Raw genomic sequence first — 26,600 nt, 5'->3', positions numbered from 1 at the left:
TGAAATATAAGGTGATAGGCGATCTTAGAGGGGAGTTGGGGAGTTGAGGGAAGGCTTTCTTTCTATAATCCCTCCCGCTTCCTCCGTTCAGCTGACCACTTCCCTCTCGCTGTCCCCCCTTCCCCATGTGCCTCCTCCCATTTCCGCTCCTTTCAGCTCCTAGCCCCCCTGCACTGGAACTCCTTACCTCTCTCAATCTGCTCGATACCTACCTTTTCCTCCTTCTGCACTTCCCTGAAATCTCTCCTTCTCCATTCCCCACCATGAAACCTTCCCCACCTCTTATTCTCTCCCTTTCCCTTGAATCTTCCCTATGATCCTCTCTTCCCTCCCCCTTCCCCTTATCCTCCCTCATTTTCACCCTTATACCCTTCCTGTTTTTTACCTCCTCCTTCCTCCTCACCCTTTCCCCCTTCCCCTCAGATTAATTGCTCTACTTACTGTTTTTATTGGTTCGATTCATGATTGTAAATTGCTTCTACTGTTTTAATGTTCTATGTATTCTGTTGTTATAATGTAAAGTGCTGTGGATGAAAGCACTATATAACCACAATAAATACAAATACAAATACAAAACAACCTGGCCATTCACAGACAGGGAGGTCTCATTTCTCTAGCTCCTGGTGCCACCTATCTTCTCCCCCTGCTCTGTCTCAAATAGTTTAATTGTACCCCATGAGGATCAAAACAAGCTACTGTGAGTTGGCTGATGAGGGAAAGGGGTAGTGTGGAAACACAGACATTACCATAAGCTGCTAAGGGTTATGTGAGGCAAGACATTAAGGTTCAGTGGAAAGGCAGCTTGACATTTGAGGACTACAGTCAGCTATTTCCCCATTCTTAATAAAGTGGTTATCAGTCTGAGAGATGCCTCAGACCTCTTTCTAACATGCTCAGGTGCTATGCTCAATGGCCTACTGGGACATTTGCCCATCGTGGGCAGGGCCCATCGAGGTAGGCCAGGGCTTTTCTCAGGCATTCATCAGGCATTGGTCATGGAAGGGGCCAGAATCCTTGCTCATTTCTCCCAGAGGTCTACCGTGGTGCATCACACAAGCACCAAACTCTTCTCACACAGTCCAAAATGAACTCCTACTCCCCTGAAACAACATGATTTGATGTGGCACTAGGCCCTTGGTATTGGAGTGAGGCTGGGACCCTGAAGTGGTTTCTTATGAAACGAGGAGCAGAAAAGATGGAAGGTGGAGTGTGGGTTTCTCAAAAAAATGTGTAGCACCTTGGCCTGAAAAAGGGGATGGGAGGTGTGTTGGCTGCAGGATGGTGAAGAGCAGTGTGTTGGCAGTGACAGACAGGGGGCTTGGGAGTGGGTGATATTATGGACTTTCCAATAAGACTGACATTTCGAATGTTCAGTTTCTCTGGCCCCTTGCTAGCTGAGGTTCTCAGGGGGAGTTCTTTACTTGTGCTACAGCTAAATGATGGGACCAGGGCATCCAGATTTTAAGGGCTGTCCTTCCAAGGATAGGGATGGGACTTCGGGGATTGGAATATGAACAAGGCAGGGAAGGTACCACCACATCCATTAACAGCTATGTACAACAAAGAAGAGAGGAAGGAAGAGAAAGGCTGTTGATCTGCCTCGCTGAAGTATGTGGGGATGTTGACTGAATAAGTGAATTGTTCCCTCACATTCAAAATATATATAAAGCTTGCACATCACAATCCTGTCCATTGCATCCTAGCACCAGGGGCACACAAGTGTCCACTCTCGACACAAGGCTTCAATGCTCTCCATGCTGAACACCTAGAAACAGACCCATATGCAGCATTCAGGGTACTTTTGGTCTTCATGCATTGACAGAACAGCAAACCTGTCTTGCATTTTCCCACTCTCGCCACTAACTTAACCCACCTCACTCTTTTTAAGATTCACTAGATCTTCAGACTGCCCAGAGACCATGGCAATGGTACCGGTGCATTGTATTAATCACATTAACATAGCACAACAAATTACCACTGCTGCTACCAAATCAGAAAACGCAATTCCAGTGTCTGTATGTTCTGTAAATCATAGTATCAAACTGCCATGTAAATTACGTTCCTGCTTGTACAGTGTTATTCATTATTATATGCTTTCTATGTATCTACTTTAGCCTGTATATTCTGTATATTATGCCTTTATATCCTGATTTGTATCTTATGCAAATTTGTAACTAAGCTGAAAGCCTTCTTGTATCCTCTGCGCACTGATACCCTCGGGTCTGGCACGCATTATAAATAAACAAACACTCAAATATGCAGTCAGGGTTGGACATTGACATAACATTGGTTTGGGAACCAATTAAAAAGTGGCCCTCTGGGGTTTAATGGTAGCCCCAGCACATGAAAGGAAAGGCCATGTTCGGCCTCTAAGTTGAAATATATTGTTCATATGGCAAGGCACCCCGGAGAATGAAAAGCCTGCCTTAAAATATCATTACTGCTAAATGTGCGTAGACAATCCAAATAATGGTATTTCTGCAGTGGACACTCTTAGGAAACACACAGTTTCTTTGTTAAAAAAGAGGATTCGAGTGAGCATGTGTCTCTAGCTTGGCTTTCAAGCATATGTGAGTGCACTGTGTCATGCTAAAAAACACATGTTGGGCCACATAAAGAGTGGGCCATGTGTCTGCTGCTTTCTAGATGAAAAGAACTGGAATCTTTAATGGGTTTTCTCTGTCAGGCAGGTGCAGAAGTGTTAAAAAAGAAGAACAAAGGATGTTCTTCGGTGAATCTTTCTCTCTCGATTCTTTCATAAAGGTGGGACCCTCGGGGTTAGTTGGTTTGGGGATCCATAGTCCAAATGTACTGACTCTGGGTGATCTTATTGTCCTCTAGGTCAGGTCATTTCATAGCCGACCGGTTTCTGTGGTAAGGGGTAGTTAGACCACATTCATCAGGGCTTGAATTGTGGGCATGTAGGTGAGTGCCGCTTTGTTACTATTGCAGCGTTGTCTGCATTAATACAAGTCCTCTACCCTATCCATGTAGACAGTAGTTTTTGCAAGGAGGGGTGAGGCGGCCTGTGACCTGCTGCTCGTGTCTGGTTGGTCTGGCGGGCGAGAACTCCTCGCGCGTGGCCCGCCAGACCCACCAGACACGAGCAGCAGGTCACAGGCCGCCTCACCCCTCCGTGCAAAAACTACTGTCTACATGGATAGGGTAGAGGACTCGTATTAATGCAGACAATGCTGCAATAGTAACGAAAAGGGCACTCACCTACATGCCCACAATTCAAGCCCTGATGAATGTGGTCTAACTACCCCTTACCACAGAAACCGGTCGGCTATGAAATTCAACTGATTCAAAAGGGCCTTGCAAGTACTTACAATTCCAAAAAAAATAAAGATTTCTGTTACTTGAAAAATACAGTTATCTCACACCGAAACTGCAAAGTGCATTTTGCAAAAAAAGGAATGGATGTTAAGAATGGACATACCAGGATGATAAAGTGAATGATGATGGCGAGTTGCAAGTTATTGCTTGACCTGAAAAATACATGTAACCAAGTGAAAAATGCAATTGTCTTGTAAATGCACATGTAAATCTCTTATGAGCCCAAGACAGACAACTACTTTTAGTTACTGGGCAGAGCGTTCGCAAGTGTCTTCCACAATGGCAGATCTGGTGGGCTCCTTATCTGGAAGGGAGATCTCTTTGAGGCTTGTGCATGCTGGGTATTTATGATGGGCCAGCTTCACACAGGGCTGGCATGGATGAGTGGAAATATTTTAAAAAATACACTGAGATGAGAATGTGGTCAACACAAGATTACAAGAATAAAATGGAAGAGGCCAGCAGCGCCTCATGATGTCAGAGGGTAGAGGCGGGCCATCTGTTGCAGGATACGAATCTCTTCAGCCCATCAGCTTTCAAAGAACAAAAAGCTAATTACCCCAGCCTTAAATCAACATTCAGTCCAGAAATGGCAGAGACTCTGAAACACATTCAGGGAAATGAGATAAAGAACCAAAAACAAAACTGTTACTCATCTGTATAAATATATGGTCATTAACTAACATTACAATGTCATTGTATTCAATAACTTTGACATATGAATACTTACAGAATTGTGACAGATCCCATTTTAAAGCATATTTTCAGGCAATGGTGTAATGCGAATTTCATTTAAGTGTGATTTGGGGAATTTTAGTTACAACACAAAAGGTGCTCCTAGCTTCTCTAAAAATTTTAGCAATCTGAAGGATGGGGAGCTACTGGCATGTTATATTAGTTATTCAATTATGAAGTTTCATATTTCCACCTATCTTATGTTTTGAATAAAGCGTGAACAACCATATCAGGCTTGCCATGTGGCAAAATGAAAGTAAGCTCTACCTATTCGTCAAGATTAGGGGAAAACAAATATATTTATATTATAATGTTTATTTGTAAATTGTCAACATTTGCCATGTTGTGACGTTTTGGATGGGAAAGCTGACAGCTAAACATATGTTAATGATAGAAGATGTGTACCTCTCTCCACTTCACTTCAATCATGGAATTCCCCAGGCATTGAAATGGCACCTTGGGAGGGGAAGAGAACTGCAGAGGTACAATGAGAATTAATTCAAGGCTAACAAATTGACACCTCCTGATCGTATTATTTTGTGGGAGGGACTTAGGGTTACAATACACTTGATCTATGCAGAGCGAGGGACACGAAATGAGAGAAGGAGAAAAAGGAGAGCTGTTAAACATCTTCGCAGACTTGTCTATAATCCACCTGGGTGAATCCTGAGACAGCTGCCTAAAAAAATCTTGGGTGGAGTGGCCTTAACATTGAGAGCCATTAAACATTGCCAGGTATAAAGAAATGGGGGAAGCCAACAGTTGACAGGGCCCTGATTCTTAAGGAGAACCAACTGAGGGATGGATGCCGAGACTATCTTTGACAGTAGCCTGTGACCAGACCCAAGCTGCTTCCCCAGAGGAGCCTGGCTGTCTTCCCTGAGCGCCACAAAACGGAGGTCCAATGTAAGTAGAATTGACCCATTTGAAACCAAGTGTGTGGGGGCCCTATCTGCCTTAATATCTTCTCTTCATAGTGGGTGGGGGCAGATTGGGTAGACCTTTAGAATATTTGACTGAATATTAATTTAATTAACTGCCAAATATATTTATGCAGGGGGAGCTTGGTAGAGTTCTAATTGTAATTGGGCCTTCATTTATCCTCACCACTTCAGATTTCTCTAATGAACAGGGGTGTCCTAGCCACAAAATGAAATTCCCAACTGACATCCTACCCAAACTTTGCCTTTGAAACAGAAAGGTGCTGGTTGCAAAACAATATTCCCAACTGACACCCTTCTCAAACCTTGTCTTTAAAACAGAAAGGTGCTGGTCACAAAACGAAATTCCCAACGGATACCACTTCCCAAAACCCTCCCTTTCAATTGAAAATTCCCAATTCACACCACTCCTTAAACACTGTATTTAAACAAAAGGTGTTCTTGCCACAAAATGAAATTCCCAATGGTCGCCACGCCTTCAACTTGTATTTATAAAAGGGGTACCCTTGGACCCAAACGAAATTCCTAAATTGTCCCCACTCCCTGGAGCTGCCCTTTAAAGAGAGGGGTGCTGCATAGAACTGATGCCTGGGTGTTTGGCGCTGAGGGGAGAAGTGAATTTTACAAAGTAAAACTAGTGTAATGTCCATTGAAAAATATACAGTTTCTCCTGGGAGTGAGAAGGTGACCCTGATAGCAGAACGATTTTGCATTGCTTTTGGGTGACAAGGAAACAGGGTGCTATTTGCCACATGTATTTTACAAATCTGTGTTTTCAAAACTGCAAGCATTTTCAAGTGTGCAGGAAATTAAACAAAGGACCGCGTGTACAATGTGTAATGTGCTCTTCAGTCAAAACGGTGCTTTGGTTTCTCTCTACATTTTATAAAGTCATGCTTGCCTGTTTCTTGCAAAAAGGAAAGGTCATTGGGCCTCATTACACGGAAGGCGGTAATGGTTAACGGCCACCGTTAATGGTAACGGTGACCGTTAACCATTACCGCCTTACTACGAGGTCCCTTAGCGGGTTGGTGCTTTAGCGCCTGCTTTTTGCAGGAGTTAAAAACCAACCCGCTAAGGGACCTCGGAGCTAATTACGGCACCGCAAAATTGCGGTGCCGTAATTAGCGCCTTCCCCATTCCCATAGAGCCCTATGGGGCAGAAATGGGAATGGGGAAGAGCAATGGCGGAAGGGGGATTTACCGCCCCTCCAACCTTGGAATGGGGCGGTAAATCCCCTTTCCGCCAAGGCGGTGCCAGTATTTTACCGGCATGAGCCATGGCGCTAATAGCGCCATGGCTCACTGCCTTCCGTGTAATGAGGCCCACTGTGTGTTGACGCTTTGTGTTGTGCCACAGAGAAGATGGTGTGTGTACTCATTAAAAGATCTATTTAAGGTATACTTTAAATAAATATATATTCAGTTTATAACCCTGCCTGGTTCTTGGCTCACGGTTGGCACAGGGGGAGGGACCCACGTGGCTCTATATGAGTCACAGATAATGCTTAATTAATCTAAACAAATAAATGATCTAGTGTGGTCTCGTTTAATTGGGGGTGGGGGACTCCCTAGGTTGAGCATGGTCTCCCAATATATCGTTACAGCCCAGTCACAAATGGCAATTTGTTCCTTTTTTGACAAACTGTTTAAGTAGTATTCAAGGGGAGGTTGCTTGGTAAAATGTGTTGCAAAGAGTGCATTTGTTTATTCAGTACATTAGTCAAAACCACTAGCTGTACATTTAAGTAACTTATCCAACTGGCCCACTTTAGCCCACTTTGATCATAAAAGAAATGACCCATACTTGCATGTGGTTGTGCCCTTCGGGCACTATTGTCCCATAGGCCGGTCCGAGCCTGTTTGCAGTATATATCTCCCATCCACCTCTTGCCCTATTTGCATTGTCTTAATCTAGAACATTGTATTGACTGGGGAATTACGTTGCAGAGTGGCTCGTTACAGTACTTACAGGTCCCCAGAGAGTCACTGAAAATAGAAGCAGGCTCAAAAGAAAATGCTTCTAAGCTCTCACCTCTTGCATATTTCATGTACCTAACAAAAGGCCAAGACTCGGAGCTGCGCTCTGCCGTGTAATTTATGAAGCTTGACTGCTGGATAAGAGTTGCTTCTCTGGTGCGTTTGCTTGATATTGCCATAGGTAAAAGGCACCTTTGAATTTATTTTTTCCTGAGGTCATTTGGTGGAATATGATGCATGGAAAATCGATTTCTTTAAAAATAGCAATTTTACGATTTTTATCGAATGTTTGTGGTCTCATAATTCAAGAATGATTTTATTTTAAGATTTGTTTTAAGATTAGCTTTTATAAAATGTTGTAATGCAATGATGGAATAATGTGGCTGGGAAAAAGGAGTTTGTTTTTTCTCATTCTGTATATATATATTTTGTATTAAAACATTTTTTGTAAAGGTTTTTTTTCTAAAAAACCAAAAAATTTAAATAAAATAAAAATTTCGGAATTGCATGAAATGTTCAGCAATCGTGGGTCAAACCGGCCTGAGGCTGGTTAGGAATGTGCATGTTACATGATCCCATGCTCCTTCTTATAAGCATATAATATGTAGCAGAACTATAATCTTGTTTCATTTTTGTGAATGTTTTTACAGTTGAAATGTACTTTAAATTATAGTATTTTAGGAAAGCCTCAGATATTTCCAATATGATGAGTCTCAAACCCTCACAAAATGTTCTTTGGTATTGAACCTACAATATGATGTTAGTTTTCCATCCACGAAAGTATACGAAAATATTAATTGTTAATGACTGCTAAGAGTTTTAAATGTCTGTCCACCTTCAGTCGACTGAAAGTCACCTTTGCCCTTGGGGTTCGTATCCCATGGAAGATATAGATCTTAAATGACATGTGCAGTCATTCATGATTGCTGCAGTACTGTGTATACAGTAATCAGGAGTTTAATTATGAATTATGTCTGGCATAATCGCTTTGCAAATAGTTGCATGGACTTAATGGACTTTATAGCTCTTGTTCAAATGCATGGAAACGGGTGAGAACTCGGACAAATGGAAGCCAAGTCAGCAGTTTGTCTATTTTAGCATTCTGTCACCTTTGTTAGAACCTTTCAAATAAGAAAAGTTCCCAGCGCCCTCTGATAAGACACCACACATATTTTGTTTCAAAATGTGCGATACATATCCAAACTGACAGTCACCCTGGTTCTTCATCGAGCCAAATAAGCTTCTGTTGTGTTGAATGACTTAATTAACATATGTATATATATATATATATATATATATATATATATATATATATATATTTATACATTGTTAAAGGGACGTTATGGTTAAGTTGCACTAATAAAAACCTATGAAATTCAATGGAAAAACATTGTTACAGGGAAGTTATTATTACAAGTAAAACTGAAAAACCTCAGAAATTCACCAGTTATGGTAAGCTAAGCAACCATAACTCGCGCCACCACCGTGCACTGCTAAGACTAACCCCCAGGACATCAAAGATGGCATCACAAATGGACATCTGGAGTGTTTGCGGACTGTCGGAGGGGGGTGAAACGACCTGTTGTTTGGCTTATTATGGCCATATCCCATCCCATCCTCATCCACACCACATCCCCAGAGATTGTTTGTTGAGTTTGACAATTGCAATGTTGCTTTTTTCTTTATGTTTTCACTGCGCTCTCCGCGGACCCCAAAAAAGTCAGCGAATCTAAGATGGCAGGCGTTTCAGGAAAACCGACGCATTTCATGTTTTCTCACCACCCAATCAGCACCATGCAAAAAGTCCACACATTTTTCTGCGGTAGCAGCCCTGTAGTTATGGTTAAGTTGCTCAACCCATAGGAAGAGCACTTTTTGGGCAGCTTATAACTTGGCCTCCCGGAAATATCCTCATGAGACTTTGCAAAAATAATGATATGACACCATTAGATTGATTCTGCGGAGTTTGGTGAGGTTTCGTATATGGGGTGAAAAGTCATAGGGGGAGTCCCAAAATGTGTGTTTTTTCCCATAGACGCAATGGAAAAACATTTTGCTCACGCCTACAGCCCAAACCACTGGATAGATTTTCACCAAATTTGCATCAGGGGTGGTGGATTGGTCCCATAAGCTTGCTTTTGTAAATTTGGTCTAATTCCGTTGAGCAGTTTTTTTAAAACATGCAAAAAATAGGTTTAAAAATGTGTGATATCTGGGTGCGGCCACACACTCACTACCCTGTTCGGTCAGCAAATGAGCCCCCGATCTGTCCTGAGGGCAGCGTGATTACCGCGGACATCAGTTGCACCCGTTGATTGGATGATGAAAAGCGTGAGGAGTGTCAGATTTTTGGAAATGCCCACCATGTTGGATTTGCGAAAAGCCGCTATTGCCCGCAGACACTGCAGTGAAAACATATAAAAAAACACAACATTGCATCTGCCAAACTAATTAAACAATCTCTGAGTAGGTGAGGTGTGATGAGGATGGGTTGGGACATCGCCTTAAAAAGCCCAAAAAATTGTTGTTTTTTCAACTGCGATGTCCGCGAACAGCCCGGAAGTCCGGGGCAGTCCTGTGATGTTCATGAACATCTGAGATGTTCGGGGACATCTATGCCTATTTCTGCATTACTGGGTTGGTGAAAAGCAGTTCCTGGATGGCTTATAACTTTGGCGCCAATCAATGAATCTGCATGAGATTTTGAAATTTCATTCTAGACTTGGCTCTGAATGATTCTGGAAAGCATGTTGCTGTTTTGTCAAAAGGGAACAAATTAGAGGGGGGGGGTCTCAAAATATTTTAACGGCTTATAAATGTGGTGCCATTTGTCGAATCAGCACAAATGTTTGCAAAAAGATTTTAGACCTAGATATGAATGTTTCTGCAAAGTTTGGTGAGATTTTGTCAAGAGGGGCAAAATTAGAAGGGGTCTCAATATTTTTAGATGGCTTATAACTTTGTTGACGATTGACGAATATGGACAAAAGCTTTCAGAAAGTTTATAACCTTGAATGTTGGTGTAAATGGATTTTGTCAAGTGGGGGCAAAGTTATATGACTATTGTATGTATGTACATTTTGACACTTTTCAAAAAATAAAACTTGGGCGGATTTGCAGCAAACTCATTCAAGGAGCATTGTCAAGGACATAAAAGCATGGTTTTGCAAATGTGTCTTTGTTTCATTTTCGGAAAAGTGTCATAATGTAGGTAAAAAAATAGTGATATACCTTTGGTGACTAAGGTATAGCCTGCGGCCATGGAGAGTGGCCAGATTGTCCGTGTCAAGGCCAAAGGCCATGACCCGGACAATGTGGCACTGGCCATAACTGACCATGAGGGATCAGCAATGGAGTAAAAATGGGCATGGCCACCAGGCAGCGGCTATTTGGTAAAGTTTTTCAAAATTGGGATAGGTTTGAATGGGAAAAAGAATCTGCTTGTGGGTACAGGTTGAAGTGCTGGGTGGGATTGACACAAATATGCAGGAGGAGGAGCAGCAAGAACTTCAAAGCATGATTTTGCAAATATGTCCTGGCCCTCATTACAACACCCGCGGTAACCAATGGCGCTATTAGCACCATGGTTGCTGCCGGTATTGTAACAAGTCCACCATGGTGCAATGGGGAATTACCACCCCATTCCGAGTTTGGCGGGGCGGTAATTCCCCATGCACCATTGGCCCTTCACCATTCCCATTTTTGCCCCATAGGGCTCAATGGGAATGGGGAAGGCGGTAATTACGGCACCACAAATTGCGGTACCGTAATTACCTTCAAGGTCCTTTTGCGGGTCCCTACTTTAACAGCTGGTCCAGACCAGCCGTTAAGGTCGGGAGCCGCAAAGGGACTTCGTAATTAGGCACTAAGGGGTTAACGGCGCCACAGCCTTTTACGGTGCCGTTAACCCCTTAGCGCCAGGGTCGTAATGAGGCCCCCTGTGTTTTATTTTTTGGAAAGTGTGAAAATTTAAGTACACAACCCAGTGATATAACATTGGTGTCTGGGCAATGGGCTGGCCGTCAGCAAAGAGAAATGTGTATTGTAATTTGCTTATTGCGGCATGAGGCATGACCGAAGCGGTAGGTTTGACTGGGAAAAATATTCTGCTTGCGGTTACAGCCTGAAGTGGTGGACTAGATTGCAACAAACTTGTGCGACTAGCATTAGCAAGGACCTGAAAGCATGTTTTTGGAAATATGTCTTGTGCTTTATTTTTCCAAAGTGTAATAATATAAGTAGAAAAACTAGTGATATACATTTGGTGTCTGGGTAGTGGTGGGCCTGGCCCTCGGCATACACAAATGTGTACTCTGATTTGCTTATTGGGGAATGCGGCATGGCCGAACCCCATGCCCCATAGATTTGGAGACTGGCCATGGCTGCAAGCCATGAGCACTGGCCATTGGTTACATTGTTAGGGTATAGTGGACACTAAGCTAGGATGCAGGGTAGGTGCAGTGAATAATAGGGGTGGTTTGGTTGGGCTGGGGTCATGGTTGAGCCTTATGCCGTAGGCAATTGAACAATGATGTGCATCCCAGCATACTCTGCTGATAACGACAGACATAAGTATGTGTTGCAAAAAATATGTTTCTCAAATGAGGTTTATAGTTCTTTCATATATATGAAAAGAGGAATTATTCATAACTTATATACAGTGATGTAACACCATGAAACATTTTCACTTATAAAAACCTATTAAACTGACAGAAAAAAAACATTGTTAAAGGGATGTTACGGTTAAGATGCATCCCACACTTGGGACTTCTCTGCTCCAGTAGTTAGCCAGTGGCGTCCCACCTTGGCATCCCTTTGAATTTCCCTCCTGGGTTTTCTTGAGCACTTGCCCATCTGTACTGCCCCCTCTATTTATGCACTTCTCTCTCTGCAAAATGCATATGTGTATTTTTAGGAACACTGTGTACAATTTTTTTGTATAAATAATGGAAATGCAGATGCAAAAGATTTGCAGAAAATTGTTAAGTGGCAGTTGGTGTGTAGAAGCTCAATATGATGTTAGGGTTATATGTACAGTTTTTGGAAGTGATAGGTGGATGGGTGTGTGACTGTTTGAAAGCAGGCATTGAGGGAGTGTTACTAATATAAAATTAAAAAGGGTAGCAGGGCTGCTCTGTGTGATGGTGTGCATGTGCCATCCGGGTCTTTTAACAATCAATGGCCTGGAAAGGGCACTGTGGAGACTGCAGATAGTTATAAAGGTCCATCGATTATGGTCCTTATTGTATGCTAGAGAAAAGTATTTGTGGTGGAAAATTGTTTCTGTCCTTTAATATTTTTCTCTAGTATACAATTGTCCATTATTCCCATCAGCATAAAACAAAATGCTGATGGAAATGTTGGAGAATCTTATTGAGTCTGACTACTTTACTGAAAGATGTAAAGTAGATGGAGTTTAGTTGTATATTTTAAATGTGAAAGGTGGTTCCTAAAGGAACCCTTTTTTGGTGTGTTTTGATATTATTTTTTTTGCAGGAGAGGTCAGAAAGTAAGGTGGGGAAGGAAATGAGGGAAGAGGCACCAACCACAAATATGGAGGGGTAGGTGGACAGGGTGTTGCGCATGTGCTACATCAAAGGTAGGGGTTAGTGTTTCTCATGCTCATTGATTACAGCTTCAATAGCACTTCGATATTGCACCACTCTGCATAGTGGTGTATTACAGTATATACAGAGTACGGTTGTATTTGAAAGATATGGATCAACAGCCTCTTTTATCGCTTGCAAGGCAGCTGGTCGAGTTTTGTGTCCCACAGAAGTAGGCAGTGTGGTTACAGTATTGGTTATGATAGGTTATTTCTAACGCGCTTAATACCCAGAGGTTTCTAAGCGCCAACCCAGGGATCGAACATGTGGTGCTCCGTGTCGTATTGCTTCGAAGGCAAGCACGTTGCCCCTGAGCTATCCTCCCGTGTTGAGGAAGATAAGGTGGAGGAAGAAAGCCTAACTACTTGCTAAGAAAGGAACAACCTTTCTGAGAGCATTGCAGTGGTTGGATTTGGTGTGGTGGTACTGTCCAGGTAGTCCGCGACTGAGTACAATGTTGCAATCAGTGCATTTTACTTAGCTAGCTTTAGCCTTTGGTACATTCCCAACAGTGTTAAAGAACTGCCACACCCATGATTCTCTCTGGGTGGTAGAGGTAGGCACTTCCTCTATCTCATCTTCTTGGTTCTCTTCATTGTCATTTGAAGTACTGCACTTTTTTTGTTGTGTAGGTCCTCCAGATGGTGGTAGTGGTGGCTCTTGGGGAGGAGGGATGGCAATAGCTGATGCTATTTTTATGATAAATAGCAGTTTAGCTAATATTCTTTCAAGTACGTGCTGTGTGCTAGATTGTTAATGCATAATGAGTAAGAATAGGTGTAGGAACTGCACAATGGGCAATTTTGAGCTTCAAAGTTCCTAGATGAGCTGAAAAGTGCAGTTTCAAACTGTTCGCGAATCACGGACCCTTTCGCGAAGTGAGGACACGTTCACGTACAATTCATCATGCTGCGCGCGAGCACGTGGTCCCATGACACTGTCCAGATAGTCCGCGATGCTGTTAGATGTTCGTGGTGTCGCTGAACACAAAAACAGTGGAAAAAGTTGCAAAAAGTGTATAGAAGGGTTTAAAATGATGCTAGACAGTGGGGAATGGCAGAGTTTGAAGGTGAAACTTTGTAAATTGGACAAACATTTTGCTATATTGGGGTAAGTAAGATATTAGTAAGTTATAGGAAATTAGCGTGCACTGGTAAAACCCATGAAATTCACTGAAAAAACATTGTTCAATACAATGTACATATGGTTACAAGTAAAACCAAAAACCCCATGAAATTCATCAGTTATGTTACGCTAAGCAACCATAACTCATGCAACCTCCGTACACTGCTAAGACTAACACCCAGGACTAAAAAGATGACATCCCTGATGATATCATATATCTGGGCCACTTCTTTTTGTTCACCGACATACCTAGACCATGTGATTTTGTTCACTGATTGAGAACATTTTACAAATTAAAAGGTGTTACATATGTACACATTAACCTTGTTGTATGTTGCTAAGGCAATTTCCTTAGGATTTGGCCTCAGTTCATGGCACACACATCATACACAGTGATATATATATGTATAGATGATGTACAGTCTGGTGAATTTCTGAACTGAAGAGGTTTAAATGTTTGTGCCAATTATGCAGGGTCGACAGAGCACAGTGAGGGAGCCCAAACCAAACAAGGGGTGCCTGAGGGGCTTTCTCATTCCCAAGAAAATGTTTGAAACATTGGGTTAAAATGATGCATTTTACAAAATTGGGTAAAGATCCAAACAGTTTGCAATAGGTTTTGTATGGAAGCACATGAAAAAACCTAATAGTTGCAAGTCATCAACCGGGCACACAAACATTTTCCAATACATTTCAAGCTGCCTGTTACGCTCACCTGGCTCCCACAGGGGCGTCGATCTGAACTGGACATCTGCGGTCTCCACCAATGTGACGAGAAGTGCTGAGATGACGGACTGGACTGGCCCACCTAGCTTCGTTTGCTTGGCCCGTAGGAATATTTTTCTGCAAATGGAGAAAGGGAATTAACCACCCGTGGAGTTGAGCGTTACCCCCCCACTCCTGCTGTTCTCCCCACTGATCACCTTTGATGTCCCCTCTTATATTCTCACCTGATGGTTTGGAAAGATGAGCTCTCCATCCTGCATTGAGCGCAGGGGCGCTTAGATAACCAGTTGCTTCACTGGCTCGAAGGAATTGGTGAGTTCCAGAACAATATCGACTCTGAGATTCCCGTCAAGACGCCGTATGCAGTTCGTAAGAGTTCAAATGTCTGACTTTCACTCTTGTCCGATTCCTTGCAGGTTGCAGCTTGACCCTAGCAATGAGTTCCTCGTGGCAACCGGTAATGTTCAGGTAAGGATTTGTATTATCCAACACAGTTCGATAAAATAATGTCAATATGTAACCTGTTGCTTTCTCCCTTATTCAGGCGCTGAGAGAAAGTATGAAGTCTCGGGGAATAATACCTCCGGCAGTAAAATCAGGTAAGTCTATTGTGGTGAGGAGGTTTCCCCTTGTTTGTCCCTTTGTTTCACCTTGCTGTCGTTTTGTTTCCCCTTAGGGGCCGGGGTTCGGCAAAGATGCAGTGGAAACTGCGCCGACCCGTGAAGAGGATTAGTACCCCTGGTGGTAAAATCAGGTAAGTCTATGGGGGGTAACTAATATTGCCTCTGTGTATTTCCTTGGCTCACCTTGCTGTTCTTGTCTTCCCCTTAGGTGCCGGAGTGCGGCAGGAACATGCAGGAGGATGCAGTGGAATGTGAAGATGCTGCGAAGGCCGGTGAGTTCAGCGCGGCACTGCATCAGGCGAGGCGACGCGCATAAAATAACTTCTTTCTTCCAGCTCGAAGGCGCGATGGATCGGGAATTCAGGTAAGGATCAAAGGTATTGCTCTTGTTCTAACCTTTTGTCCTTCTTTCTCGCTTTTTTCTAGGCGCTCCCGACTTGAGGCGGGCATGGCAGAAGACTGGATGCAGCATTGCAGGCATGGTGAGCGTTACGCTGCTGGATGCAGAATAACGCGAAGCGTGTGCCGCTCTTCGGGCGTGGTTTAAATAGCCTCCAAAGTAGTCCCAGGTGAGTATTCCTCCCCAGCCCCACCCGAATAAAAAATAGTCCCTAGGTAAAGTAGTCCCTTCCAAGCCTCTTTTGGCTTGGAGCTCTTGCAGCATGGTCTGCATCAGGTAGGTTTGCAGCATGGTCTGCATCAGGTAAGTTTTAATCTATGAGCCTGGCACCTATGGCGCCAGGGCTGACTCTCCATATGAGCCTGGTGCCATAGACGCCAGGACTGCACCCAAATAGCCCCTAGCAGAGGTTGTTGGGCTTGCTTGGGATAGCTTGATGCCTGCTTCTGGGGTTGCTGGACTTGGTCTGGGTCCCCGGGGGTAGGCATCATGACACTGCCTTTCACACAACATATGCTAGTATAAAAATACATTCATGCTGGTTGTTCCCATGTATGTGCATGCAGGTTGCACCGATATATGCCATTATTACCATATACAGACTCGCAGCCAATATAAATACCATGCCACAGAAAGAATGTCCGGCTTACTGTGCACCATGAGTGTTATTACTGGCTAGACTGGCCTAAATTCAATGTGGTCCAGTTTAGCCAAGTAGTATATTTGCTTTACGCTTGAATCATGGTCCTGTCCATCAAGGGTAGAGCAAAGCAAGCATTAGCAATGCAATCAGTATGGGCTTTTGTGCAGGCATGGGAAAAACACTGTTTTGGGTAAGGGGGCAGGAACTGGGTGAGAATAGCCATAGAGATTAGCATGGCCATGAGAAGTCAATGGGTGGGCAAATAACCAAACAACACCTACAAGCTTTGTGTCCCTCCTCAGGGTTCAGCAGTAACCCTGCTGGTGCTACTGGCAGGTTGCCGCCAGACCTGTAAATATTTACCGGTGCCTGACCTTCTGAGGCCTCCAGGAGATTACAACACCAGCGGCCCAGAAAGTGAGGCACCGTTAAAATGTAAGTCCCCATTCCCATAGAGTCCAATGGAGTGGGGACACGGTAGCACCGGCACAGTTGCTAGCAGTGCCGGTGCTTCTGTGATTGGTCTGCCTACTGTGGCCGCTGTGCCCGGCAGGGTCAGACCTGTTGGGGATTGCGGCTCCGGCAGGCAGACCTGTAATATGCCGTACTGGCAACAACAGTGCCGGTAAACTTACCGGCACCCTTGTTTCTGCACCAGCCGGATCATAATGAGGCCCATGGTCTCTGTGGGGGACAAGGACAAACACACTCTGCATGTACTACAATAGCCGGAGATCAACAGACAACTTGAGACGCTGATACTGCGATTCAAATGATTTACTTTACAAAGAAACAAGCCATAGTTGAAGGGTGGACTCTCTGTGAGAATGAGGGACAATCAAAGAAACCAAAGAGTATCAATGCCAGCTTGCTGAAGGACCATTGTCTGTCAGTCTGCCCCTTTGCACCCTGGAGCTTTGCCTCCTGGCAGCCAAATGAAAGTGACTAGACCTCTGTGGGGTTTAAAGTGTCTGCATCACATGAGCTGCGTGTCCTTCTCCTCCCTTCTCAGGCTGGGAGATGATATCTTCCCCTCTAGTCAGCTTGTCTAATTCCCATCTCTCCTCCATCAGGGTCTGTCTAACCCTCTCCATTCATCAACAAATTTTCAGATGGTCACTCACCTCTCCCAACTCCAATAACTCTTCCATATCCCTTCTCCGATTACTCTTCCGGATGGTAGCTCTTCCCAACTACAAATTCTCTTCCACATAATAAATCTCATCTGTATCCTCCAGTAACTCTTCTTCTCTTCATCCTTCAAAAATGTCCTTCCACCTCCTCTCAACTCCAAACACTTCTAGCTTCTAACCTGCTCCAAACTCTTTCCTCCAGCTTCTTTCCTAAAATCACAACTCCACTAGACTGACCAAAGTGCCCTTTATAGTCTGTTCCCCTTCCCTGAGGTGGGACTTGGGGTCATGGTCTGAACCTGTGTTGTGTGGGTTAGGCTGGTTTGGGATTGGGCAGTACAGGCGGGCTGCAGGGGCCAGGTCGGGAGGTATTTAAGGCTTGCCACCATTTTGGCTTTTAGTTTGGTTTAATCTCCCTTAATCGCCCTTGGAGCTTTGGTGAATGGAATCCTTCTGCATATTGAGTGTGTGATGCAATAGTCAGAACATTTCATGGTAGGCCTGTCGAGTTGTTTATGTTTATTTGCAATCATGCATCATAAGAACTTTGCAGCGTTGAAATCCCTGTGGCATTTGCCGGAGCGGTAGATCATGGGTCAGGTTGTATTGCCCTTAAAATGACATTTTAGAGGACGAATAATTCAGAGTCAGAGTAGTATACTGAAGAGAATGAGGTCGTAACGATGTCATTCTGTAATTCATGGAAGTGAAAAGTCTGCATATTTGCTTAGGAGGAAGAGTTATAAATATGAACTTCCTCCTAACCAGTGAGATAAAATATATTTCATAGGGAAGTTGATGCTGAGTCCAGAAACGCAAATCACATCCACCTCACATGTCTGGGGCAGTGGTAAATTGCACAGATGTCGCTCGTTGGACCTGGGGGTGTCCAAGATGCCCATTGAGGGCCCAAATCTCACCGTCTGACCCATGTTTGCATGCTTCAATCCAAGCCAAGCTCATTGAGATAGGGTTAAAGCTTCTATGCTCTTCCTAAAACTAATAACGATTGAAGACATGTTTAGATTCTTTGAAAAGTACCAGGCAATCACATGAGCCCACATGGCCAAAACATATGCCATTTTGTAGCTTTTGTAACAGGGTTTAAAACCATGTGAAAACATCTCACTCTGCTGCTACAAATCATGCCAACATGTATAAAAGGTGAATTATTTGGGTACACATTACAGTCAGGACAACACCTTATTCTAGAAAGACAGTCCTTTCTCCCCTTTTTTGGAGTACAAATAGCTTTATCTAGATGAGGCTGTAGAACAAAAAAGCCCAGCTGGACACCCTTTGGTGTTATAATTGTTAGGTCAAACAAGTAATGTGAAAAAAAACATCTTTCTAAACATATATTAAAAGGTGGCACAGAGAACCAGGAAATATAGAAAAATACAATTTATTCAAGAAGCAAATAAAAATTAAAAAAGACCTCAGAATGTGGTCTTGGAGAAATCAATAAAGAATAATCAAATCAAACAAATATCTCATGTGTAATCATAATGTACAGAGGGCCCATCCATTATTTTCTTTCTGTACAGTCAATTATACCATACAGTGATGTTCGTAGTTTGTGGGTGACCTAACCCAATCTTTTTGTAAGTCCCCACATCTACAAAACGTTCTGTGAATCAGGCCCTAAGTCTTTTAATCGTGAAATGAGATGATAATGAGATGATAATGATTTGATAATGATTTGCTATTTATATAGCGCTAACGCGAAAGCACTGTACATAGAACGTATTTGCATACAATTATCACCCAAACGAAGCTGATACTCAGGTGTACTGCAGATCGCTGAAAGTGAGGATATTCTCAAAACAGTTGAGAGAAACATTAGAAAAATCATACCTTCCTCATGGATGAGCTTCCTTGACGATCAACAGCAGAACTGGCATACCTAGGGGACACATGTGCATAGTGTTAGTCTAGGAGTAACCAATCAAGCGCACACACATGCTTTTAAGGATGCAATGTCAATATGTGACTTTCTTTGGAGACACAATCAAGATTTCTGCAGTCTTCGGTTAACTTGATTGCACATAAACATCAAATACATGATTAATAAATTAGAAATGGATAATTAAAATGTGTGATTGACATATCACTGCACTAATATACATTTATTTATGCCATTGTAGAGGATCAAGATGGCAAGTGACTTCCACCGAGGGATTCTGAATCCCACTAGAGACATTAAGGCAAGACCGCGAGTTCTCTACGATGTCACTGGGATATGATGATATGATATAGCATTTATAACGCACCTATACACAAGTGTTTCAAGGTGCGACGAGGCAAGGGAGGGCAACAGAGGGAAGACAGAGACAACGATCTTACTAAGCCAAGTGACATTGAGATCGCGCAAGTGCAGGGGAGGTCGGGAAGGGGAAAAGTGCAAGGGGTAAGTGCAGTACATAGGATAACAGTAAATAAATAAAAATGATAAATAAGAATAATAATAAGTGCAGCCAGCTGGGGACAGGTGCAAGATAAGTGCAGACATCAGGTGTCGAGTGCTGGTAGGGGGCTGTAGGGATACAGAAACAGCCCCTGCGTGCAAGGGTTGGCAGGGGGGCAGTGCAGGTGTGCAACTGGCGGGGAGGAGACCTGGGCCACATAAATAGAGATCCTGCCATTGCTCTTATTCACCCTTACATGCTTTTAATTTTCCTAAAATATGACTTTTTCGCTCCACCTTGAGAGAGAGATTCCTCTATAGCTGATCTTTTTTTATTTTTTATTATTTATTTTCAAATATACAGAATTTAAAACAAATAGTAAGATATTTACAAGATAATTCTTAAACACATCAATCAACATAGAGCATCAGTACAGTGGAACTAATTAGTCTATCAGAACTATGTACATTAACTGCAGATACATTCAAGAAATAGCCCCTTCCCCTAATAACCCCCTCTGTGCCCCCCCGCTCCCACGCCCCATAGAGGTCCATATTCATAACAAACTGAGTCTAGTACAACATTAAGAACTTCCCCTCTATTGCTGATCTAATGCATACACATGTCTCCGGGAACCTGTTACCGATTAACAGATGTGCGTAGTGCAACATGCGTCTGATGGGTTCATTGCTATCTTACTTCTGATTGGACCCTGGGCTTTGTACAGTGAGTGCACCCACGGGGGCAAGAGTGCATGTCTGTACAACTTCTTGGAACGAAGAGGATGTCTGATTTTGAATGTATGTTGTGGTGGGGAGGACTTTGGGTGTGTCTGTGAGAGATTGTGTGCTAGACTGGGTAGGCTGCAGGGGCGTTGCTACGGGGGGCTAAGGGGGCTATAGCCCCTGATCTTTTGGTTGTAGCCCCTGATAGAATCTCAGGAGCTACAGCCAAAAGACTAGCTAGCTCCAGTCCCAACAGTTCCGACATCAGCTTAGCCCCGGGTCTTTTCCAGACCTAGCAACTCCCCTGGTAGGCTGTGCTAGATTTTGATTCCATTCATGCCACAGTTGTGCTTGGACAGTCGTACCCTGCAACTGGATTTGAAGCAGTGCAGCGGCACCGTTTAGGAGATAGCAGATGCAGGAAGGCATCGCTCATGCTCTCTAAAACCTTTACAATTGACCTATTTCCTCTAGTGCTTGCATACACGATGCCATTCAACCGCTCACACTCCTTCCACATCAGGCCCTGTGTTGCCCGTGCACTGGTGCAGCATGATCAATTAGGCCTCCTCTGAGGGAGCACCATGTATCCTTTTACCACACCTACCATGACTGGCATCACTGGATGGGCATCTGCCCTCAAACATCCTGAACCCATTCACACACTGAAATAAACAATGTATATGGCTGCACGGAAATAAGACATGGAGGCCGAGCGGAGTCTTTGTAACACAGCAACTGTGGTGTCAGGACTATTCTGAAGGGTGGTGTGTGGCCTTTCCAGCGCTGTGAGGTAATCGGTGCCCTATTATATCTATAACTCTTTATATCTCTGTTCTAGTGCCCTCCCTTCTACGTCCTATTGGCTGAGTGTGCTCGAGGGCCGCCCCTTCACGGAGAGCCCTCCCACAATACAGCATTGACTCCAGCAAACAAAGGTACACCAGGTCAAGGAAGAGCTGCGCGAGCATGTCCTGCCATTTTGAATAAAAGGAAGAGATCAATGGCTTTTTAAAATGTGTACATTTCTTGCTGCCCCCTAAGTAGAGGAAATACTTGAAAGGAATCTATTTTAAATAATATATTCGCATGAGTAATTCAAATCTGTGTTGATGTAGTTTGCATGCTCGCTTCTCATGTCCTTATGATCAGGTTGATGGTAATGGTAAAATCAAGCAGTATTTTCAAATGCTGCCTGTTTTTACTTCCCACAAAATTATAAGAGATGGTGTAATCATCAGGTCAAGATCACCCCTTTATTTCGAGAAAAAGAATAGTGCATGGGGACCCCCAATGTGGAAGAAAGATTGCGCATCTCTCATGCAACTCACCTGTTTCACAAAGTGATGTAAAGAAGGGGCTCCATTCTTATGGAAACGTTGATCTGGTTTTCATCATACCCTGCTTGACAGATCCAAACCTCCCCTCCAGAGGGCGTGACTGTGCCTTTCTGGTACCGTGGCAGGTCTTGCGGCAGAGAACAGTGCGATACCCGATACAGGGCTTCAGAGACAGTTGGATCTCTGCACTTTATGGCAAGTGAAGCCTCTGCCCTACATACAGCTGACAGGTGTACTATTATTTAGGAATATTGTCGTGCACCTACCATCACAACTCCCATGAAATACATCTTATCACTGTTGTGCACATGAGCAACAATACATGACATCAAATGCCATTAGACAGGTTTATCACTCAACACAAAGTATTTTTATTTGCAATATAGTGGCTCTTATACTCATAAACATAAACATACAGGGAATGCTGTCACCCTTTTATTTAGCATTTATGCATATTTATTCTCTTGTACAGATAATTTATGAACCTACAAATTACTGTAATCAGACAATAAACAATTCCCAGCATAATCAATAGTGTGCCTGAATATAACAGTAGCATCCTAATCTTCCCCAATTTACTTCTAGAAATCTAAACCCTACAAGCAATTTATTTATTTATTTATTGTTTATTTTTCAGGTGTTTATACAATACGAAAATACTGTTTCAAAGTGCCCACAGGGCATGGGAGGGAGCAGGGCAGGGAAATATATGAATACATTAAAACACAATCAAATAAGAGCAGAGAGGGAAAGAGGAGAAAATGACAAACCTACTAAGCCTTGTGAGTATTCAGAATGTGCAAGTGCAGCAAGGAAGAACGCAGGGGGTCACTGCTGTGGGGTCTGAGCTCATGGGTGAGCCACAGATGAAGTGCTAGGAATGTTGACAGCTACACGGCCTTGAGCCACACAGGGTGTAACTGCGAGCCACCAGGGCGGAGCCGGAGGATGTAAGTGTAACTGCCGACAGACAGGAGCTGGACCGACTGGGTAAGGGAGGTCAGGGCAATCATTAATGTGCATAGCCATCTGAATTGCTGTCAGGAACGTCTAGCCAACAGTCATGTGATGTTACCTCAGCCACTGAAAATTCTATCAAAAAGTATATGCCAACCTCTATCAAAAACCTATTGTCTACTAAAAATGCAACATTCTAAGAAGAACAAGTTAAAACCATGCCAACAAATACAGGTAAAAACACATTTCAATCCACCTCCTGGTTTCTTCTCTCCCATGCAACACATGTATAGGGGGTGCCTTATCCTGACCAGTGCCAGAAAAAGTACAAGGGGAGGTAAATATCGTGAAGTGCACTGTGCCCACACTTGGACCACAACGGAATTCAGCGAGATCCAAATAACAGCTAACAGTTAAAAATCTAGCCTAACCAAAACAGGGCTACTTTTCTTTTCAGTTCAAGACCATAGGGAATATAAATATATGAAACACGATGTTAAATGCCTATTGCATACTTGCCAACATTCTGTGACCAAAAAGATGTAGGATTTTTGATGTTTCAAAAATTAATAATTCCCATAACAATGACATCGCGGGAAAATACATAACATACATTGTTGGCGCCATTGAAGTGTGGGATGTATTTACCCATGCATCCGAGCCCTACCTCAAAACTGTGCAGTACTGACATGAAAACATCATGATGGCCAGAGCTTCCCAGAAAATGCACAGGGAAATGCAGAAAGAATAGGCTGCCACCCATTTTTGCCGATGTTATGGGCACAGAAGGACACTGCCTAAAACCACCATTGGACTACCCGCACAGTAGTCTGAAACCATTGGGAATGGCAATGCTGATTGCCAAATGCAACCTAGAATTGTGGGGAATTCATTCTTAAATCCCAAAAATGGGTGCAGTACCAGTACTCACCACTATCCAAAAGCCGGCGTTTTAAAACCACCCTGTGTTCCTCTGAAGGCAAGCCAAAGTGTCTATTTTAAACATTGCAACATGTGCAAAATATTCACTGAACACCAGCAGACATTTGGCAGAATGAGGTTTTGTGTGCTTACAAAATCTGGGAAATGAAGAGCCCAAAACAATGCTTATAACAAAACTGCTATGGAGTCAGCAGTTTAAGTTGCACTGGATTTAAAGATACTAAAATCGAAAATGTTTAGATTAAATGAGTGACCTATGTTTGGTGTCACATGCCTTTGCAATTGTTTAAATGTTATAGTTTAAACTTAGAATCAGCATTCTAGCTGCATGTGTAAAATTGCAAGTTAATTTAAAAAGCAACAAAAAAAAATGACAGTTAGCTGAAAGTCTGGCTTAAGGAACTGAATTCTGCCTGGCAACTACCCCCATCAGGAGTGAAACTTGAGTCACAGCTGTGTTCCCAGGCCTAGCTGCCCTTTTGCTGCTCACACTAAGGATATGCCATCTATCTGATAATTGAATTACCTGTGCTCTGCAGGAAAGTGAACAAAGCCCTGTCCTGGCTCAGGCAAAGGTTTTATTGGCAGGAGTCGTAAATGGTCGTAAAAAGTGGCTTCCTCCTGAGGAAAGGGGAGGAGCACTGCCTGTGAGAGCAAGCTGGCTTGGCAGAACTGGATAAACCAGTATTTCTACCTTGTGCTGAGAGGAAACCACACCCCTTTGGAGCCAGAACATAACTTTAAAAAGATGGATCATTCATAGAGCGGACATATGAAAATTTTATAAATGATACCATAATTCTTGTGATTTTTCTGCCCACAGTTTAAGAGGTTTTTAGAACCGGTGGTATGTTCAGGGGGGTGTCAGCGGAAATGTGGATATAACTCTAAATGTATGCATGTTAAAAATCTGAAACTTCATCAGTTAATGTCCATACTCCCTGCGCACATGTATGTAAAGTTGGGTCAATGTCAGAAATTGAAAAATCAATTAAAAAGTGAAATATGTGCCATTTCTGAATGCAAGCTCCCAGGAAGAGCAGAGTTTGAACAGGGGATACCTCCTGTAATGCATGATGGGTGCATATGATTTTAAAACAATATGTACCTCTGCAAATATGTATTTGTTTCAAATCTAGATTTGTGTGTAAGTTGACAGGAGGAGTGGACTTTCTGCAGGCTGTAAAATGACATCACTCTGACCCAACCTAGCTCCCCCAATCAAATGATAAATGGAAGTTTGACCAATTAGAAGCTGAGAGAGAGGTAGGGTCAGTGATGCTAGAACACACCCACATTCTAAACACATAAAAGCAGACAGACAGGACAGATAGGGACCTACAATTCCATCTGCAGCGGGACGCTCTGCCGGAAAAATCCATACTTACCTCCATCAATCTTCAAAGAGCCAACACTTAGACTCCAAGATAAACAGAGACTTCAGAACCTTAACCAAAAAGGCCACTGCCAGCAAGAATATTTGTCAGCAGGCCTCAAAATATTTTTGCAACTGAACTCTTCAGACAGCCGGGCGAGCCGTCTGAATTTTGCCAAGAACTTTTGCAAGAACCCGGTGACAGAAATATCCAAAGAGAAGGCAGGACCCGACCCAGAGAACCGGTGCCTAGCAGAGACCAGGCCATTGTATCCAGAGTGCTGACCCCGATGCTGTGAGCAGTTCCAGAGGCCAGGCGCTGTGAGCAGAACCCGGGAAGACCTGACCAGACTGAAGTCCGTGACCAAGTCGCTTTCCGGTTCAAAATCTCTTGTGAGTACTCAGCAAAACTCAGAACACCTCTCTTAGTTAAAATCATATAATTCAATCTATTTAACCTCAGTAGAACTGCCTCCTAGCTGTCACCTGTCATTCTAGTTGCAAAATTTGTCACTTGTCATTTTGAGCTTTTAAAATTTGCAAAACCAAAACGACCTCTATTAAATCGGTCATAACTCTGTAACCGTTTGGGTTAGAGACTTGCAGTAACTTTCCTTAGAAAGCTTAGAATCGTGGCTTTCCTACGAACCTAGAACCGCATTCCTACCCCCTATAGTTGTACCGCAATCGCGGAACACGCATTCGCGAATTTTACCGCGATTTGCAAATTTCTTCACATGTAAAAACTGCTGCTGCTTGCCTTCCATTTGCCAGAAATTCGTTTAACCTGCTAACTATCCCTGCATCATTGCTAGTGTGAGCTGAGCTCACCCTGAACCTCTGAAAGGGAATTAAAAGCATTTCCAGCATATTTCTCATCCATTGCTAGCACATATCAAAGCATTTTGCCTGTGTTTCAAAACTCCTATCTGTTTTCTGTAGTGTAAGCTTGCTGGGGTGAACTGATTTACATTGATTGCATTTCTGAGAACTGTGTGTTTTCCTTCCATTTCCTTGCCTTGCATCAAGGGGGGGAGGGGATTGCCAGAGAAAAGTGATTACATTGTTTGGTTGAAATCATATTGAGTATTTTCTGTACTGCATTCATTGAATATTGCATCCACCTGAGCTTACATAAAGCATCCTCTACCACATTATACTTTTGTTCCTATTTACCAGTGTGCTACCTTATCCATTTCATGTCAACTCATTAGTGATTATAAGAAGTGTGCTAGTGCCAGATTCTCCGTTGTTGATCTTTATCATATCAGATTAAGTGTGCTATTCAATTATTAATTTATTATAAAGTGTGATATATATATTTTAAATTATCAAATAAACCTTTTAAACTTGCAAAACAGAACTACTTCTTGGCTCAGTGGGGTCAGGGGGATTCCAAGAGAGGGGTGTTATATAGGGGTAGTCATCCAGAACGCATGAACTGGACATAAAGATATATCAATAAGGGTTTTCATTCAGTATTATAGACTAGGCGTTGACTTAGCTGTAGTGTTGAATTGAATCCTCTTACAAATGTATTCTAAAATACACAACCCATCAAACAGCAAAATATGGAAAGATGTTCAAATTTTGAAAATGTAT

General features: G+C 43.0%; 1 protein-coding gene across 1 annotated transcript in view; it reads right to left on the bottom strand.

Moving 5' to 3' along the window:
* The window catches only part of LOC138481058 (connector enhancer of kinase suppressor of ras 2-like), a 2,957,912-nt gene that overhangs the window by 326,550 nt on the left and 2,604,762 nt on the right, over nucleotides 1–26,600 (bottom strand). The window contains exon 15 of the mRNA XM_069612924.1: nucleotides 19,109–19,157. Within this exon, the coding sequence (XP_069469025.1) occupies nucleotides 19,109–19,157 (49 nt within the window). The remainder of the gene's footprint in view (nucleotides 1–19,108; nucleotides 19,158–26,600) is intronic.

This window comes from Ambystoma mexicanum, chromosome 5p (genome assembly GCF_040938575.1).
Source record: "Ambystoma mexicanum isolate Mex_15411 chromosome 5p, UKY_AmexF1_1, whole genome shotgun sequence".
Classification (NCBI taxonomy): domain Eukaryota; kingdom Metazoa; phylum Chordata; class Amphibia; order Caudata; family Ambystomatidae; genus Ambystoma; species Ambystoma mexicanum.
Note: the sequence above shows the minus strand (reverse complement) of the source record. Positions and strands in the feature narration are given on the sequence as shown.